The 21,319-nt window shown below is 36.1% G+C and overlaps 1 protein-coding gene across 1 annotated transcript in view; it reads right to left on the bottom strand.

Moving 5' to 3' along the window:
- The window catches only part of LOC113228938 (adapter molecule Crk), a 29,480-nt gene extending 8,402 nt beyond the window's left edge, over positions 1–21,078 (bottom strand). The window contains exons 1-3 of the mRNA XM_026462380.1: positions 20,600–21,078; positions 11,085–11,207; positions 7,488–7,743 (exon numbers count right to left, since the gene is read on the bottom strand). Coding sequence (XP_026318165.1) covers positions 7,488–7,743; positions 11,085–11,207; positions 20,600–20,649 — 429 coding nt within the window. The 5' untranslated portion in view covers positions 20,650–21,078. The remainder of the gene's footprint in view (positions 1–7,487; positions 7,744–11,084; positions 11,208–20,599) is intronic.
- Between the last annotated feature and the right edge of the window lie 241 nt (positions 21,079–21,319).

Here is a 21,319-nt window from a genome sequence, read left to right as displayed (position 1 = left end):
CATAATCGCTACTAAGGAGCATTTACTTCATAGGTGTAAAAATGCGGTCTCTCCATAGATATAGTATAGTAATGACGAATGACTTACGTCACAAAGCACATAAATATGAAATTAATATACAATCTCTTTAGTTCTATGTTTAAGATTTAAAACAATAGTAAATTTAAAAAAAACTGGAAAAGTAAAAAGCACTAGTGCGAAAAATCCAACTTTCCGCACGATTTGTAGTGCGAAAAATACCACGTTTTGAGCAACTGTATTAAAAAGTTTGTTTCACTTCTCATGCTCTTGAAGTTCGTATTTATACTGGATGTAGGCTGCATATAATAGGATTTTATGCTCTAGTGTATAAAATAAAAAAAACCCATCACATTAAATATGTCTAATTGTTGTAATTTTACATACAATTTTAATTAAATAATCGTTTTTTTGTAATATTGCTGTTTAATTTCCTCGCAATCGAAGTGAAAAGCAGAGTGTATAACTCGTTCATAAAACTTATTTTACCCTCGACTTAAGTATCCACTCGTCTCGAGTAAGATGACGCGTTTTATGCACTTCTTGTACAATCTACTATTCTTTTTGGTAGTAAAAAGTTCATTAGTCTGATTTCGCCTAACAATAAAACTGAGACTACATAATGATACCTCCAATGAACACTACAACAACTTAATTTTTCGACCTGATCTGGTTTTATTTTGTTTTTCACACAATAGCATACAGCATAATCGTAGTAAATAAATATGGCTGTTTACAAAAATAACTGAAAATCACCAAAAAAATATATATATGGCATAGTTTACATTGGAAGTATCGATAAGATATAAGAAAACCGCTAATAGGGGGTTGTTGATCTCGTTACACTATTTCTATATAATGTTAATCTCAATTTCTCGATTACGTTAGTTGTCCTTGTTATAACAGGCGTGGTGGCCAAAACTGCAGCCAGGAAGCTTGGCATCCTTTCCAAGGAGAGGCGTTACTACACACGGGATAGTTGCTTCAGCAGTATCAAGCACAAGTCCTGTCGTGTATGGAGTACCGCTGCCACCTTTGGTATGGCTCTGCTACATAGCAACTGGCCACCTTCAATCGACAAGCGTGCCAAGAGGCTTATGGGAGACCCGGAATTAGTAGACTGCCGTCCACTAACCAAACGCGGTTAAATGACAAATGTTCCAATACCCGTTTTAAATAGCAAAAAAAAATGTTTAAAGACAGTTAAAATTAGTTACCGTGTTCTACTTATTGCCCTAACGATGCATAGCTTAAATATCATTAATAATTTCAATATTCTAAAAGTGGGTTATGGTTCTTTTATGATATCTTAAAAATTATTTTGTCCTTAGCCTCGTTTTAGTTGCGGATCTCAGTAGAAGCGAAGCAGAACCTTGAACACCGCCGTAAAGTTACCTGCTTATCGGTATTTGACAGGATATATCACGGAGTGTGCGATAGAATTACACGACTTAATTCTGCCTTCCCCTTTCCATCATCGGGGGACTAGACGTAGACTTGGATTCCACCCCTATGTAGTGAATATTCCAAAGATTCGCACATTCATATGGCGAACGGCTATGGAGTGGAATTCCCTGCCTGCAGACTTGTTCCCTGAACGTTATAACTTGGACCTTTTCAAGACGAGAGTGAATATGCATTATTTAGGTCTGCATGCTGCATTGTCGACCTCATCGTCACATTCCATCAGGTGAGATAGAGGAGAGCGCACGACTTCAAAAGGCATTATTGTTGGTGTGTAGTCGAAAGTGATACCCGACATAACACCAAGTGGACAAACGTTGGAAAAACAATAAAAAGGAAGATAAAAAGGCGAGAGCAACCAACACGCTTCCGCTGACCTAAAAATGGCGACGCGTCACGTTTTCGAGAAACAATAAAAAACATTAGAACTGCGCTAATTTTTCATCGCACAGATACTGTCAGCTATTTTTGGACGCGTAGATGGATTAACGTGCAACTATGTGGGTGTAGTTATGCGAAATGTGATCTTAATATTATACGAGTCATCCACGTTTAGGTTTCATGATTGATTGAAATTTATTTCTGGACTTTTTTAACTTAAATTCGATACTGCCTCAGTTCGAATTACAACTTTTTCCCGTAATAATTCGGTTCATTTAGCTTGGTTCAAATGGCAGGGATACAGGCTTTATTTCAGAATGTATTTTTATTACAAACGAAATTAAGGCCATTTGAAACATGCACGTCGTATACTATTCGTGTTCTATTTAGTTCAGTTGATATAAAAAACAATCATTGGTACATGTGAAGTACTTATTGAATACAGCAGTTGTAAAATTTCGATATAAGTTAGTGTTTATTTCATTGACTTACGAATAAATGGACGACGGGTCTAATACAAAAACCACGAAAAAAATGTCCCAAGTCAACCTATTCAAACGTAGTGACATGTAAAGGAATATGAAAAAGCTAAAACGTTGAATTTAAATTGTAATGTCGTCGCAGTACTGTCTAATTTTGCTTGCTTCGCTGTTAGTCGAACAAACGAAGACTAAAGCGTGAATGACGCTCTGTATACGATTTTAACGCCCTATAAGCTCGGACACTTTTTAGCGCGGACCCGACGTCCATATAATTGTAAGTCAATGGTTTATTTCTATCGTGAAAATTATTAGGAATTATGTTTTCCCACCGTATAGTAATAAGTGCATATCCTCAGTTTTACTATCACTGTTTAACACTTTCACTGTTATGCGCAATCAATTAAAGCCATTTGAGGTTGTGTCGACACTTAAGGCGAAATTATATCGTGCTTGAATGGGCTTTGCGGTGAAAAGTAGAAGCAAAGTAATTCATCATTCAATCGTGTTTCGGGCCCCGTAGTTCAGTTCTTTTCTTTCCATTATCAATTAAAAAAAACAAGTTGAATTTGTATTTTTAACAACACACCTCGAGTGAAATTGAGTTATGTATTTAGGTAGAACACCAGACGTGTCCTTTACCCGCTCACAAAAGGTCCTGGCAATATACCAAGCCAAAGAAAATAAAAGTCTTTCAGGGTACCAACCCTAAATAAGTAACTTATAATAGCTAAAAAGAACCATGCTGCTTAACTTCATATAATGCATTTTTTTAAATATGCTAAATGGATTCATGTCACACGTACTGAAGTACTGTAGATCTTTAGCGTTTTTATTACGAAAACTAGAACCTGGTTCTCGTAAACGAAATAAAAAGATACACAATGTTTTCTATTTATTGCTATATAATATAATAGTTTCCCTATATCATTCTCCACGCTACACATAACTCACGTTGTTTGTCTCAAATAACTTACCTATTTATTTCTTCACACTATTTTTGCAAAAATCTAATAAGTGACATTTTGTGGGTTGGTTCTAGTTTGCATAACTATGTCCATTTGTGAACCGATTTCCCATTGTTTGAAGAAAGTATTCCACCTCTAAGTGCGTATTATTTTGCGCACATTATTTTGTGCGCATCCGATTCCTAATCGTTCTGAATCCGAGATTATATAAATCTAGAAAACTCGGACCAACTTCGGGTATCGCTTGTACACCTAGAGATTAAATTATGCTTGTGATATTTCGAACCCCCATTTCTCGGATTCGAAACTGGGGGTCTACTCTCGACATCCGTCCGAAACAATTACTGTCAAATAAGTAATATTCGACAAAATTAAAAGACAAGTATCCAGTATGAAGCTTCATTGGCATCACGCGTCTTTTCATTTGGTCAAGTATTGCTTATTTGGCAGTAATTGTATCGGACGGATGTCGGACGTAGATCGAGAGTAGACCCCCTGCACGGTGATTCACGCTCCATACTAAGGCGGTCATAAATACGTAACTCCGAAATTATTATTTTTTTTTTATTTTATTACGTTAAAATATGATTAGGTAAACGTAAATTAATAAAATTATACATTTTAAAAAATATTTGACAATATTTAGGTGTAAAAATGTCTCGCAGTAATTTTGTTTTTAGACGATGTATCTAAAACATTTTATACTGCGACTTTTAATGGTAAAACTGTGTAAATAATGATTATTTGTATTAACAATAACCACAAATGAATAAATTAAAACAATAAAAATACATAAAAAAGTTCATTTTACAAAATACAAACAAAACACAAATTATACCAAAATACATTAAATCTCAACAATATTAACTTTAAATACATAACAAGTCTAATACAGCTTTTGACAGTACACCTTTTTTTTTAACAGGTAACTTTCGTAGACCTGTTATGAAGGGATCTGAATGAAGAAGCAGCCTATTTACTAAATCTGTGTTGGTCACAATGCGACTCATTTTACGCGTATGATTTTTTCTAAAAGACTCGATGTATTTGTTAGTCGCTTCAGCTGCTTCTTCAGACAACTCTCCGATTGACAACAAACCGTAATCTATAACATTAGCACCATGAATTAGAACTTTGTGAACGGAAGCAGGCATGTTATACCACGGATACTCGGCAACTAACTGCCGAGCCGTCTCTAAAGCGAACTCTTCGAAGTTCGTCTTATTAATATTATATCCCGAATTTAAACATTGAAGGATGATCCAGCAACGATCTAGGAGATCCTTCTTGATCCCAGTAATTTCAGCGGAAATTTCTGAATTCGAGAAAAACCGCCTGGCTGTATTACCATCGTTTGATGTTCCGCTTCCGCCACTTTTAGGCTTATCCACTATAAGCCCTAATCTTTCTCTAAATTGAGTCTGAACATATGATTTTTTTGCAGCAACAAGCATTTTGTCATTAGCGGACCTAGCTTGCCATTTCCTAACATCTAATTTGTACGCGACATGAACAAAATATTCAAAAAAACGTATTAACGCGTGAAGAGGTGATAAACCAAATTCATATTTACTCTCATCGACTTCCTTATTTGAACATTCGTCAATTTTGTTCATTTCACTGGGCAAGGCGTTACAAATAAAACATTTTGATGAAGAAACACCACTAAGTGCATTACACACTTTACCATCTACCATAGTAAGTTGCAAACAATGAGTAATGCGATATTCGCGATCTTCTTCCTTGAAAACAGTAGGCTGCAAGTTCCTTATTTTATCTTTAAAATGAGCTTCTTCCTCAACTGACACTGCAGTCGATTCCTTCAAATATCGGAGGCGTATAGGACGACAGTATCGAGTTGATGAAGGACGAGGATTTTTCCACAAAACTACTGAATTTTCTTTGTTATCTGTTGTCAAAACAAGCTGAAGTGGCACATACGAAGTAACAAACAGGCTACTGTCTTCAAGAGTGGAGTCAGAAAAACACTGTTTATATTCTGAATGCCTTGTACTGCCATCGAAACCCCATTTCCCTATCAAAGATATCTTATCTAGAGACTCATTAGGTACACTATCCAAAACATCTTTTTGAGACTTGAGAATCCGATTGGCAGTATGATCTAATAAACTTTGAAGTTCGACTTCGGCGGATGATTCTGTAACAGTAATATCTGAAGGATAACAGTGTTTTTTAGATTCCACGACACTTTGGTAAGATGGGAAAATGGTTTTTGAAAACTTATTGTCTATAAATTTCTTTACTAATATATATTGATGTCGAGTTAACTGAGCTTCAACAATGAGCGATAAAACTTCGCTAGAATCGATTTCAGGACAAGACAAGCTATCGGACGCATTGAGCAATGACTGTACAAGAGAAGGGTCTTGGTTAGACAAACTAGCCAATCTTCTCCTTTTTGTACGTTTACTGGTGTCGTCAAAGTTAATTCTCGGACGGCCATGCGATGAAGAAGTTGATGGTTTAACTTCGTCAAAGCTCTGAGATACACGTAACTCAGTTCGCTGTACATCAATATTTTCAACGACATGCAGCCAATCTGAATATTTTTCTAAGAATTTAGATCTAGTACGATTCGACTTTGCCCAGTAGTGGGAAATTCGTTTACAAATATTCTTAATTTTAAGGCTTAAAGTCTCTAAATCAATATTTTCGATGTCGTCAGAAAGGGATGATGTTTCGGTCAAAGTGCTCAGGACGTGTTGCATTTTTTCATTTGGATTACCCACTTTAGAGTGCCAAATATCAAAAATTGTCATCCTCGATACAGAACATTTGAAAAATGTACCTAAAACAATATGAAAGCTGAACTTAAAAAAAAATTAAAAATTCAATACTATGGACATGCATACTTTGACACCCCTTTAAGCCAAGAAGAGGCAGCAAGATGCAAATGAAACTTATAGCTCTTAATAAGGACATACTCCTTATTCAAAAACCATATACCTCAGGTGCAGCTCAGCGCAGCCAAAAGTTGTAGGTCTAAAGGAAATTAAGTTATGCCAAAAATTTTCACCAAAAAACTGCCTTCAATAAAAAAATTACATAAAAAAAATATGCATAAAAAAAATAAAAAAAAATTGATAATAAAAGTACATACCATGCTCTTGGATCTCCATGCTTTCACAACACGTAAACACTTGATTTGGAATAGTGACACTCAAAAACAAAGTGATTAAGTTTCGATGACTCACACGTGGTGATAATTAGTCTCGCGATGCGCTCACTTCCGATGCACAAAAGTGAATGATAACGTGACCTAATTACATTGATATTTATAGTTTTTGGAAGCTTGTTAACTAGTTACTAACTTAGTGAGTTGATCTAACCGGGATAAGCCAATGATTTTTTTTGATTTATGGCCTATGGGGGAATCACAGTGCCCTGATACGAATCGGACGTAGTGCACAAACGCTCTAAGGATGAGAAATTAGTGGATGACTCCGGTTTATTTGACTTCACCCACTTTCCGTTAACCGATTTCAAAAAAACTTGGCGAATAGACGATGTAATTCTGCAAACTTTTGAGAGCTTTTTTTAAAACACCGTAAATTTAATTTTTTATAAGAAAAATAATTATTTTCGCTAACATGCTGTCAATTCTGACATTACACTATTCAGTGTAATGTTATTATACCATAATATTAATGACAGTTCTGTCTTGTTGCAATAATCTAAATTGACAGAATCAATACGTTATTTATCAGCCGATATTCCTCGATCCTTTTTTTTCTTTATTGGCAACGATAAGAGGACCATTCAGCACGGTTTGATGTTACTCAAATATTATTATCGCATGCATTTTTTTATCTGTTTTTTTTATAATTACAATTTTTGTATTTGATGAGTAGAGTGAATTACTCACATTGCGAAGTGTGTGTTACTTCATACCGACGGAACCTATCAGAATAAATTTAATGTTAGGTGGTTTAAATCAGTATTGTCTGAGCCAAAAAGTAGTGACGCCAAAATTTTGTATACAAATAGTATCTTCTCAATTCCGTAAGTTTTGAGTTGCGACAGTATTTAGTTTCATATGCGACGTTTGCATGCCTATGGCCGGGACACAGTGAATCTATACTAATTTTGTTTCAATCAACTTGTATACAACCAGTGTTCCTATTAAATAAATAAGTTAACTAAAAATCACACTTACCCCGCTACCATGGAAGTCAAACTTCGCGGTAACAATCTCCAAAACTTGATGCGGCTGGTTCGGCGGCTGGGACACGTTGTTAACAGCCGAATGCGACAATGGACGTACTAGCGGTGTTGTGTCCAGGTAGTGCAGTCTGTAGAACGCCAACAGTGCCGGCATGTCGGTGAAAAGTTGGTCACCAATTCGGTAGCGCGTTGTCCCGTCAGCTGAGACCACCCGGTTGATGATGTAGTGGGATACGCGGTCGTCTTCCCTGTTAGTGAAATGCCAGGAATTTAATAATTCATCGAGTTCTAATGTTCACACAAACAAATCAACGTTTCGAGTTCTTTACCGGTGCCAGACGGAGATGGTATGAGCAAGCGATTGCGCGTCGAATGTACAGGGTCAAGAGCACGTCAAGCTCGACGCTAAAGGTTTAAATTTAACTCTATGCCGCTTGCAATAAGAACGGTCCAAAGTGTCAAGCTTGATGTGCTCTTGACTGTACTTATGGCAGACCAACGGTGAGTAACTCGAGGGGAATCGGGCGGCGTGGGCTGCTTCTTACAAACACGCTTATTTTGCCGGATCGAGCGCTAAGAGTTGACTTGTGTGTGTTTTAAAATATTTTTGAATACGTTCAGCAAGTTCTTAATGGCGAACATAAACTGTTCTGTGTACGGATGCAATATAAGAAATAATATTTTAGATAAATTATTTGAGAAAAAATAAGATAAGAAATGAGTACATCAGGGGAAGTTTGAAAGTGGTGCTAGTGGCCAAAAAGATGAGGAGTAATAGGTTGGCGTGGTATGGCCATGTCATGCGGAGGGAAGAATGTCATGTTACGAGAAGATTGTTAGTATGATTGTAGATGGATATAAGGGGAGAGGAAGGCCAAAGAAAAGATGGATGTGAAAGATGACATGGATAAGAACGGTATGAGTATGGAAATTAAGGCTGATAGGGGAAAGTGGAAGAAGAATACACGTTGTGCCGACTCCATCTAGCGTGAGATAAGTACAGGAAAAAGATTTTAGATAAATTATTTGAGTTACTAAGTAGAGTAGAATTTAAAACACGGCTATGCTCATGTTTCCCATTTATTTACGATTAAATTGACCATCAAATACATTATGTACTTAAATTTAAGAATAGAAAACAGAAAACATCTAAAAATAAAGTGTCACGTAAATATTTGCCAATCTTTATTGTTAATAAATGATTACGTTTAATAATATTTTTTTTCCATTTTGTGACAACACTTGCGTATTTAGTCCCGTCTTGGTCTTTTGGCATTTGGGTCACACCACGAGTACGCGAATTTTTTAAAGTATTTTCAGGATATCATTATAGAATATATTACAGTTAATTTGAACGCAATATTTTGTAATTAAGTTTTCCATTACTTAAGGTTTACGTTACTCTATTAACTGTCATGTTTCAAAGGAATTAGACTGCGAGTGCATGTTCAACTTCTTTTTTGTTTGCCTTTATCGGCCATCACACCTGTATAAACGGCATCTAGACGGCTAGCGTGTTTTATTACGCCAATTATAATAAAATCAAGGCCACACACTGCGACACGCACCCAAAATGTGATCGATGGCCAATCTTTTGTTACCTTTATAAGGCACCGTTAGAACCAATTTGGGAAGCATAGTTTTTCTACCTTGGTGCATGTTTAATTTTGTTGAAGAACGCTGACGACGTATTTGAGATCAGGTAGCCGATGTATTTTGGGCTATATACCTTGGACAATCTTATATAGCAAATGATACATTTGAAATTTTAAGTGTAAATGAAGGCGCTACCGTTGTTCATGTATAGTATAACCTTGTCGGCAATTGTTCTAACGGTCAAAGGGTCGTTATTCCAGAACTCTACTCATTGCTCAAGTTAGGATTTGAGTATGATCAAGTATGATTTCAAGCACTGGAAATACGACCCTAAACGCCAGGACTTGAGTATAATTTCTAGTGCTTTAAATCATACTCAAGTCCTGACTTGAGCATTGAGTAGAGTTCTGGAATACGACTCTTTGACCGTTAGAACCCTAAATCTTCTTAGAGGAAGCCCGTACTCTGCTTGGAGACGTATACGAGATGATAATTATGATATGAACCGAGTGGCTTCGGCCCGATGCGTATTCGGTTAAGCGTTGAGAGCTTAGGCCGGACCATTGAAGACCAACCCGCGGCGGATCCGAACAGGCCGCCACGAGTGAGCGCGGGCATTCGCGGACAATCTGCGTTTATATATAATAATATTATACTACGTTTCAATCCATTTTAAACAAAAACTAAACAAACAAGTCACTAACCCGACCATAGACGGTTTAGTGATGGCTTAACTTTAATTGAATGAACCGAATGTTTTTTTTTCGTACAGCACTATGCAACCATAGACAAGTCATAGATGTGTAGATGAAAATTAACATCACTTTTGGACTACAATTTTTCAAATACGATTTTACGACGCTATTCAAATGAATATTGTTGAAAAAAGTGATGAGATATCAAGTAGAAATCTTCGAAATGTACGCGAAAGTGTTACTTACTCGATTTATTGAGTGATTACTTTAGAATTTTAACCAGACAGTTTTGTTTACTTTTTGTTGAAAATGGATTGGGACAGACTTTCCGCATCCGCATTCATTAATGCCGATATTCATTGCGGATGTTCGAGTCGTGTCATGACCCAAAAAGATACGCTGGAACAATTTACAAAATTTCCAGAAACAGACAGTAATCCGAAAAAGCAGCTCTGCTGTTGTTTTTAACATACAAATTTGATTGCTAAAATTCCGCAACAATTAAGCTATGCAGATTGATTATTTTAATGTTAATCATTGAAATAATATTTTATTACAAGACCAAAGAGAATAGAATGCTCTTTTATGGAGATAGATTCAGTAAGGATGTGTAAAAAAAACTTGTATCAGCAACAACCCTGCTCTGCATCACGGAAGGCGTCTTGGTGCGAGTTTATATATTCTACTAAAGCGTAGAAATAATAATAAATTAGTGGAGACTTGAAAATAAAAAATCTTAGGCTCAAATTACACTGCCGAGGCGAATTTTGGTAACCATGAACTTTATGTCAATCGTGTAACGTACAAACTAGATAAGAGCCAAAAAAGTCGCGTGTATTCCTGAGAATTCTCTTGCAGTCTCGTGAGTTCCTGCAGCTACCGTATCGTATCTAGTTTGTAAGTCATACCATTTATGTCAATTCATTATGCAATGTACAATTTCGTTATAAAAATTCGCTATCATTCCGTTGTGCGGTAATGTAAATTGAGCCTTAAACTCTGTGCTGGATTGTGAACCCTAATATGGGTCGGATAGAGTTCAGTTGTCAGCATAATGGGTACTAAACGGGATTAGTATAGGTGTATCATAAGCACGCTTTATGCTGAAGCATGTGGTGCAGATGCGTGCTGTTACATACTGATAGGTGCGCTCCTTAATAATGCTATCTACTATGTTTCCTGACGTTAAACGCGTAATCCTCTCCGTCTAATTGAGAAGAAGTCGTGTTGCTTCGGAGCGCGGCATTTTGCGCAGAGTTCTATTCTAAGTAGCATATCACTACAATTCGTAGTCTTACCTGACACAAAGAACGTAGTCTCCAGGTATAGTTCTCGAGTCCCTGACGAGGAAGACACCGCTCTCAGTCTCGTTGAGCAGAAGCCGTGTTGCTTCTGCACGCGACATGTCGCGGAAGTACCAACTGTAATACAACCACACACAATAATAAAGTCGTATTTCTTTTAATTAAAAAAACTGTTTAAATTTCAAAGGTTTAGGGAGAAAGGTTTTTGTAGTTACATACCTAAACAACGTTCCGAGTTTCTTAATTATTTGTTACCTTTTAAAGCTAATGGCTCTATAGTCAATGTTCAATAAACAAATATAAGCGCGCATTTACCTCCATCCATCTCACTTGATGGAAAGTGACGATGAGGTCGATGATGGAGTATACACATCTAAATAATGCCTATTCACTCTCGCTATCGGTTTGGCTTAATGGAATGGCTCGTCGATTGGCCCCGTGTAAACGGTCTTTATTTCTTTAAAGCAGTTGTTTTGGCGAAACTAAAGTTAACAGTGGTAGGTATTCTCAATCGTTGTAAGAATTGCTTAATAAATAAACCACACCAAGAATATCTATTTATCGGTTGTGTTTGGTCCATAACGACCTTACATAAAAACAATATGTCATTTTTCAATCCGCAAGGTTGAATGTTAATCACATTTTTTGTCCTTCTTGCAATTGGTCTGGGAGCCTTGTCAGTCTTAGTTACGAAATATACTAGACATGTGTTTTGCTTCTCTACGACCTCGTAGATCCTTAGGGGTTGTTGATTGTTCGAGACTTGAAGGAAGAAATTGATTCTTCAATCAATATTTTAATTAATTATTTGCTATTTTGCAAGATTTTACTTAAATTGGATTCATACGTCGCACTCACGAAAGAAGAAAAAACAATGGCAGTGCCTTGGGCTTCGATTACTATCAGAACCGATGTCATCAAAACTCACACATTTTTAATTTGAAACACTACAAAATCTTGATATTCATTGGTCGTAATTTCAAAATTAAAAAGAAGTAACAAATTCTGGATTGTTAATGTAACTTAAACTTGAACCCGTTAGCATGTCGTTGGCCATTAATACCTATTATTACAAGTTACGAAGTCATGATATTGTATTAAAATTTCACTCAATGTGCTGCCATCTAGCGGTTAATTTCTGAACCACGACGAATTGGGGTTATTAATTTAGTTCTCCAAACAAAAAAGCGAGCATATTGCAAGGGAATAAGCTTTACTTTCCTTTCATGTAAATAAAATATATTTCGATAAACAGAAAATTGTAAATTTTTTAAAAAAGACTATCCGATGATATTATGAAATACCACCACGAGTAATATTTTTGGTGCGGCTATCATCTTTGCACTCCAAAACAGCACAAGATGGCATTGTTCTATAATTCTAGAGAATTTGCACGAAAGAATGACACAACCATACCATGCAAAGCGAAAACGGCGGACTGAGCTCAGATAGGTCCTTCGAGGTCTATAGTTGGCACGCGTCAGACGATAACTAACCACTTCTACATTTATTGTTCTGTGGTCCCACTTCTGGTCTGGTTTTCTATATGCAACTAGTACGTATAATATATGGCGAAACGGGGTGCCTCATACTATCATATTCTAATATTTAATGTTAGTCCATGAAAATTTCTAACTGAAATAGCTTTTCTTACTGCGACAAACAAACATAATTTCAAAATATAATATACCTATCAATGTCAAAATGTTATGTTTGGCTGACGTCATATAGTCTTTAATATTTATATTATGCGTGTACATCTCTTTTGAAGGACAAATGTATGAAAAGATATTATTTAAATCAACCTTTGTATTCATTTTCAACGTTTTTTTACATTGTGGTATAAGTACTGTTACTGAAAATAAGGCGAGAGTGAATAGACATGATTTAGGTGTGCATGCTCCATCGTCGACCTTATCGTCACTTTTTCACCTGATGAAGTGAGATGGAGGTCAAATGTTCACTTATATTTTTATTAAAAAAAAATCTACTATTAAAGAATAATTGATGCAAAATAAACAATTGTAGTAGGAGGGGGTGTACAGGGTGGTAGAGATTCGCTCGGCTAGCTAGTGCCCCCTTACTACGTCCAGGAATCAAACGACGCAATTTGGTGAAGAAGACTTGGTTTATTGTACAACAGCTTACAATGGGCTTACAATACAAGGGTGTCCAATAGAAGGGATTCGTCCCGTTGGGTGCAAGCGCGGCGCTGAGTCCGAGAGTATAGGCCATAGTACGACACGCTGGCTCAATGTGGGTTGGGGACGTTACACGTTTTCCGAGGGCTGTGAACCCTCTCGACGAGCCTGGATTTGAAGGTAGGTCAAACCATTGGACTATCACGGATTTAAAAGCAAGAAGCCGAGTCGATACTTCATTATAGAGATGGGCGTTACTAATCGTATTAGTTATTGAATATATATTGTGATAATATCGAAAATCCGATATCGTGTATCTTAGAAACTATGTATCGATATTGCTCAGCATCGCGTATTTTATAGCGATGCCGTATCAAGCCGAGCGATTACCAAGTGGATACGAACACGAAAACGTATATTTTCAAAACTACATATATACCGATATTGCTTCGTATCAGATACTCACTGAGTGAATATCAACGCGAAACGTAGTTTTCGTGCATCTTCGAAATTATATACTGTATGAAGGGAAGTTAATTTTGTGATATAAATTATTGTATTCTGGCGTAACGCGTTCCCATCCAATGGTGGACGATGCGATTCAATCAAACAGCAACGTATCAGGGCGCACACAGGCTATATCCAATAATATACAATTCAGAAATCTGATTCCGAAAATCAGTAACGGCACTATCAACGCAGCGCGCATGCGGTCTGCATCCATGAATATATAGTTTCAGAAAATACATAGTTTCGATATGATATTCAGGAAAAGCTTTATTACCCATCCCTACTTCATTATGATAAGACAAATTTTCTCGACGCGAGTTTGAAGCGCACGCGTCCGCGCTCGGTGCATTGTCGTCCATCTAAATACACGGAATTAGACCCGCCGCGGTCGCGACCCGACCCGCACCAGATCTCTGTGTGTTTCACGCTTAAACAGGACTAAATAATATACAGCCGCCTATACAGAGTTATATTGAAGTCAATGTCGAGAACGTTGTTTACATCTTGTTTATGTAGAAGTGTAGTTAAAACAGCAGTTAACCTGTCTTCATCGGATCTGGGACAGTCGTAAAATTTACTATGATTTCTAGCTAGAATTTGTTTATGGCGCCTAAATACAACATTGTACAGGAATGCTAGGTAAACACGGGTATAGCAGACCACATGTTAAAAAAATCATCAGGAGCGCATGATCCGTAAACAGAAACATATGTTATAGGATAGGCAGATATTTACCTAAACTTTAAGGAAATAATACAGAGTAAATCTGAAATCCCAGAATTTATTGCATTTTGTAATTGTAAGTAAAAATATACCTAATTAATTTGTTTCGATTTTTTAATTTTAATTTTTAATAATTCCAGGATTAAAACAAAAAAGTGTTTAAAGGGAAGCTTGGAATTAATTACAAGGCAACATTTCAAAAATCTTATTTAAATTAAGTTTGCCCAGTTGTGGTTAAAAAAATAAATAATAACCTATAGTTTGAACCAAGTTCTAGGAAAAATAAAGAGCGTCGATTCTGCCAGGAGGCTGATGAAATTCCTCTGCATCTCCTTAACCAATGCTGCCCCTTGCTGGGCTTACCAGTTTACACACAGGGAAGGCACAGGCCACAACCAAAGGATGTAAGGACGTCGAAGTCAAGTCAAGTCAAGTGTCGAAGCCAAGAAAATCCTTCAGTTCTATAATCATGGTAGAATAAAAGAATTAGGGTAACTCCGTACGAAATAACAGCGCGGCTCCACTTTTATATGGCGAACGGCTATGAAGTGGAATTCCCTGCCTGCAGACTTGTTTCCAGAACTGTATAACTTGGTCCTTTTCAAAGCGAGAATGAATGGCATTATTTAGGTCCATGCTACGTAGACGACGACGTCACTTTCCATCAGGTGAGATGGAAATCAAATGCGTACTTATTTTTACAACATGTTATAACATGTTGTAAACAGTTTCAGTAGTAAATAAAATAAATAAATAAATAACGCACACACTCAACAGCCCCGCGCTAGGGAAACCCTGTGTCGCGGGTGCCATGGACACACACATAGACAACCACAAATTACACCCAAACTCACGAGAGAAATAAATGTAAGGCATACAAACATTTCTCCCGGCCCGGGAATCGAACCTCTGCGTGGCAGTCCGGCGTGGTAACCGTTTGGCCACGGAGGCAGTTAAGTAAGCAAGTAGTGATTTGGGAAAATTGATTTCCCAACAGCCAACAATGTAAAATAGCATAAACCAAGGTTAGCCCACAGTGAAAAAAAAAATTTTTACTATACCTACAAAACACAACATAAGATAAGTAAAAAACATTTTCACCTCACTAGCTCGGAAAGGATTTCTTCCTTACAGAGTGTATAACCAGAAATCAGCCAGAAATAGAGACGAAATGTCATTTAATTTGTTTCAAACTAATCTGCCATATCATTACTGTGCTCCGATTGGTCAGCCCGAATTCGAAATTTGTTTCCCTTCAAATCGACCAGTTTAACTGGAGGTTTGCTATAATGGACGAAAATTGCAAAATTACATAAAATATTTAATAATGAAATTGGATTCCGTTTGTTGTGTAATTCGATGTTTTGCCGTTTTCCCCACACCACCAAATGAAACAGCACGTCCTTGTTAGAGATATTATCTTTATTACAATAAATACATAATATTTTTGGAATATACGGAGACGTACACACAGGTCAGTTGTTGGTGCTGTACTATTTCAGTGCAAACTAGAATTGATATTTATAAGTGATGTATCACTGATGAGTTACCAGAAATGTATGGCCCTTATTTCGTCTCTATTTCTGGTTATATATTCGATGCTTTCTCATGCTCATCTGCGTGCAAAGGGTTTGTTTTTGAAATTCGAACTTGACGATGGACAAAAAAAAAATGACACGTTCAACTACGCGATTTGTCGAACGTTATTTAAGTAGTAATCCGTTGGCATGTTTTATTATTATTATTCTTGACATTAAATTGACAAAGTTAGCTGATTTTGTTGAATAAAACTGATTTGTATTATAAATAGTTCAACTGTTTTTCTTTCATCTACCATTTTCGTCACTATAGTGAGGTGAAAAGTTGCGTGTTTCGTTCGGTAGCAAAATTGTTTTGTGTTTCGTATATTTTTGTACCATTCATTTTTGTACGCTTCCGTCGCCACCAATTAAAAGAAAAATTATAATTTTCTTAGATCTCACTGTTTTTACCCAGTATGGCGAAGGCATTTTGTCTGTACTGTCATGGGTTTTGTACGTTTAGTCCGTCATTTCCTTATTATGCATAAAACCACAAAAAATGTAATTGTTGTCATCAAAGTTTTTTTTTGTTGTCATAAAATACGTTTTCATTTACCTGATATGATTAGTCAGAGTTACTTAGGCAAAGTTATTTATATGAAATAAGAAATAAAGCTAATGTTACGTCGTATCAAGAACTCAAACTTAAATTATTATTTATTAGTTAAGTTATTTTATACTAAAAGTTTTATATATGTTTCTCATTAGCGAAAATGCTTTTCATTAGTAGCAGTAGGGTTCCTTGCGAAAGAGTTCGTCCAGGAAAGTACTGCCACCTCACCTATTTCTGCCGCCAAGCAGTAATGTCAGCATTACCATGAATTTGGCCTTCAAGTTAATCCATCCAAAACACAATCGATTATTATAGGTAGCACTTGGTTCAATTCTCGTCTAAATCTAGACTCCTTACCCCCTGTGGTTTTCGACGGTGTCTGTATTCCTTATTTGGATACAGTCAGGAATTTGGGGGTAATTTTTGATAAATGTCTGACTTGGAAGCCGCAAGTTGCTGAGGTTAGCAGGAAGGTGTTTGGTGCGCATTTCTCTCTGAGAAGGCTTAAAAACTTTTTGCCGACTAAAACCAAAATTACTCTGACCCAGAACATTTTCCACCCGATACTGGACTATGCAGATGTTTGCTACCCAGATTTGTCAGTAACTCTGCTCAATAAATTGGAACGGCTCCAAAATATGTGTGTTAGGTTCATCTTCGGACTACGTAAATTTGACCATGTCTCCCAATTTCGCGCACAAATTAAATGGCTGCCCATCCATCGGCGTAGAGATCTTCATATTCTTTCACTTCTCTATTCAATTCTGTTCCATCCCTTTACGCCTTCTTATCTTAAAGATCGCTTTACTTTCCACTCTTCTACACTCTGTCGTCCCCTTCGCTCCTCTGATCAGGGAAAGGGAGCTGGTGAAATTACAGGAATATAGGACTTGTCCACTTATGTCTCAGGGTAACGGGTGTAGTGGCAATGTCCCTCAGAGCTTTGTGATTTAAAGTTCTGAGTGGCATTGCAACTGTTATGGATAGGCGTGTCACTTAGTACCAGACGCACGACATGTTCGTCCCTTCATTTTGTATCATAAAAAAATGCACTTCTGAGAATTTTTGGTACCTGTGACTCTTTAATAATTACTCCCTCAAATACCAGACGTAAAATCTTCAAAAAACAGACCTCGTATTTATTATATTTTTAAATACAATGTTACATACATCTATACCAAAAAGATTGTAATTTTAATATTCATACAATACATGAAAGGAGTCTCCGCACATGATGTACCATTCCTCACCTGTACATTAAGCAATCGGCAAGTACCTTAATCCGATGGGCAAATCCTGTCATCACGATGGCAAGCATTTACAATGTATGCCATTGACACAAGAAAAAAAATTATTTAAAGCAGGGTGTAAACGTAAATGTATAAACATTCAACAAATTGAGTAATAAATGGATATTCCTTTCTTATTTTTTACCAACCCATTTCAATATTGTGTCACTGTGTCACACAATTATGAGTCACATTCTTTTGTGCACAAATTTCAATGTTATATTTTCCTGTCATTGAATGCACTGGTTACAAGTTAGTTTCCATTGTTGGATAATAATTTAATATCTGTTGCTGTCTGAATGTTTAGTCAAACAATCATTAATTATACATGAAATTATATGTTCTGCATTTCGGTTAGGCGTAATGGCCACCAATGTTAATAGATTTTTGTTGCAGGAACAAACTGGATCCCAGAGTGACTCCAAGAGATAACTTTAAAGAAATTAACATTCTTACACTGGCATCACAGTACATTTACGAAAATGTAATTTATGTTAAGAACATATTAATATGAGAAATAAAAATAAAATTATTGTTCTTGAAATTTGATTTCGCAAAGCCACAAATTCATTTAAAAGATAGCGTATAAAGCTTAAAACACGATTCCAATTTATATTCGAAATTTGCCTTTCATGAGGTGATGTTTTAAACTTTTTTATGTTATTATACATCCTAATATATAGCCTATCACAAACTCGAATTTATTTTTTCCGAAATAATGTTTGTTCAACTTTTCATTACCCCCCAAAACCGAATTATAACGAAACTGTTGTTATTTCAGGATATGTTGGATGTTTATCGCAATGACAGGATTAGGTTCAGGAAAAGAAGAAACATTTTCCTCTCAAAATTACTTTCGAGGTTTTGAAAATTCGAGCAAACGTTACTTCTGGGAAATGTCATTTCGGACTTGTGATAGGTAACCATTATATAGCTGTAATTTTATTCTACAGCTCTCAATTAATTATTACAGCACTTGCTATGGGAGATTTTCAAGATATTTTCTCTGCCTAATTTTAGTGGCAATTTTTATTATTTAAATATTAGAGTATATTACTGTGAAATAGTAATAATATTTGAGGATACTACAATCGAATATTAAGTAATACTTCATAATAATATACTAGAAAATTTAAATAATAAAAATTGACACCAGATGGATGACAGAAATCCATGATAGTAATCCTGTTTAGCTCTTTCAGATTCTTTCTATCTATGATATTTGAAATAAATATGGTTAAATGTTAAATAATAAACAAATGTGTATTTACAAAGAACAAGCCCTAGAGTTTCTTACTCATTCTTCTTAGGAGTATCTGTCTTAGAAATAAGTAGTAGCGTTAAATCATAAGTGTAATTTGTTTACTTATGAAATAAAAATGTTTTTGAATAATAAAAATTGAATCTGTTTCATAGACCTTTCACTTGTTAAAACAACCAAGGTGATAAAATGTACACTAGATTAGAAAGTCCTGGCTTAGGTTTCCAGTTGAGCCTGTTTAAGAAATATCCACTATACTATACTTCGCGTTACCCACTAGGCAATAGCTGAAAATCAGTGCGTTGCTTTTGGGCAACACCTGCACTGAGCTATGGCCTGTTTGGCTTGCTGCAGCACTCACAACTTGCTTTTTAATTAATTGTAGATATATGTCGTTTATTGTGTATATTTATTTGATTTCATTCCTTTTTGTTATATTGTATGTTTTGTTTTGAGTTTTTTCTTTTGTCATCTTTCTATCTTTAGCTATTTGTTGTTTCATATTATTGTGTGTGCTTGTGGTAAGTCAATAAACGTATTCTATCTATCTATCTATCCAAACTAATATTATGAAAATAAGAAAGTAACTATGTCTGTTATGTTTTCAAGCCTAAACGGCTGAACCTAAGTTAATGAAAATTGTAGGACCTAGGAGAAGGACATAGGTTACTTTTTGTCACAAAAATAAATCTTAAAGGGGGTGAAATAGGTGTTAAAAGTTTCAGGGTTTCCCTAGTGCAGGGCGATGTTGAGGGTGTGTGTTATTATTATTAATGATGTAAGGCATAATATTTGCTAATCCAGAGAGCTGTTTAACAGTAATATTTTTTTTTATGATACCAAATGGGACAAACAAGTTATGCGCTTGGTGGTATGCGACTCGCCTGTCCATAACAGTTGCTGTGCCACTCGGAGCTTTAAAACACAAAGATCTAAGAGACGCTACCAATGCGCCCTTCACCTGAGACATAAGGTTAAAAGTCCCCTGTGTCTGTAATTTCACCAGCACCCTTACCGTTCAAAAGCAGTATTTGGCGGCAGAAATAAGTAAGGTGAACTTTTATTAGTAGTGTACTAATACTGTTTAATATCTCCCCTTCCAGAGTTTGTCTGGCATTCATTGCATAATAAATTCTTTCAATTATTCGCTCTTTACTGTCTGTTCTCACTTTCTCTTCCCGTAACTTGTATAATTATTAACCAAGGTGCTATGGTGTTATGATATAATTCAAAGAAAGGTTAAGAGGTTATAGTGTTAAGGTCTAATGTAAGTAATCAGTGCTTTATAACTTTTAGCTCCCATATTGATAGGTTCAACTAACTTGCTACATGTCGAAATTAAAACGCCGATTTAGTTAACTTGCCATGAAACCGCTTTAGTAATAGCATATTTAGATTCAATGGACAATAAGAATTTAACGTTTAAAAGTTAAGTGTGAAAGTTACAGTTACCTGGATCTGTCGTTTTGGTCGAACACGACCGCAATTGCAGGGTTCGCCATGCTGTAGCGCGTTGTTACCACAATTAACACTCCCAAAACTTCGCTTACCCCGACATGTTTTGCCGGAAATGAAATTAAACGCTTCCCATCACTGTTACACTATTCCCGCTTATATTCCCACAGATTAAACTCCATCAGCCAACTATATAGAGAGTCTCTATCACGACAGAACGCCAATCCCACGGCTATAATTCGAGATAATTGGAATTTGTTGACATGTATTTTTTTCTGATAGTGTCATCATCGTTCCCGACTTCACCGTACAAAGATTACAAGTTTCCGCATTCTCAGCGCATTGATTGTGCGTCACTGCTCCAGCACGCACCTTCCGGTAACAATTTTCGAGAATTTGTATCGAATTAGTCTAAAATTAACATTTAAATATAAATAATACCAGTTAGCCACACACACAAACTTTCGCTGATGACGGGGCATAGACTGGAAAATATACTTTTTTTCTATTTTTGACGCATGCATCATCACGCTTTTCAATCAAAAATTGAGATCAAATTCAAATGAGTAACTAAATGAACCCGAAAAAAATTGTATAGTGCTATCTCTTTCTAACACGGTGAGCCAGGAATAGAGTTCACAGAATTTGTGAAAAATAACGTTATTGTGAAAGAAAAATGGCGGGTTTTTATAGTTACAGTTTTATCACAAATTAATT

Source organism: Hyposmocoma kahamanoa, unplaced genomic scaffold (assembly GCF_003589595.1).
Source record: "Hyposmocoma kahamanoa isolate Upper Pololo Valley unplaced genomic scaffold, ASM358959v1 263, whole genome shotgun sequence".
Taxonomy (NCBI): Eukaryota; Metazoa; Arthropoda; class Insecta; order Lepidoptera; family Cosmopterigidae; genus Hyposmocoma; species Hyposmocoma kahamanoa.
Note: the sequence above shows the minus strand (reverse complement) of the source record. Positions and strands in the feature narration are given on the sequence as shown.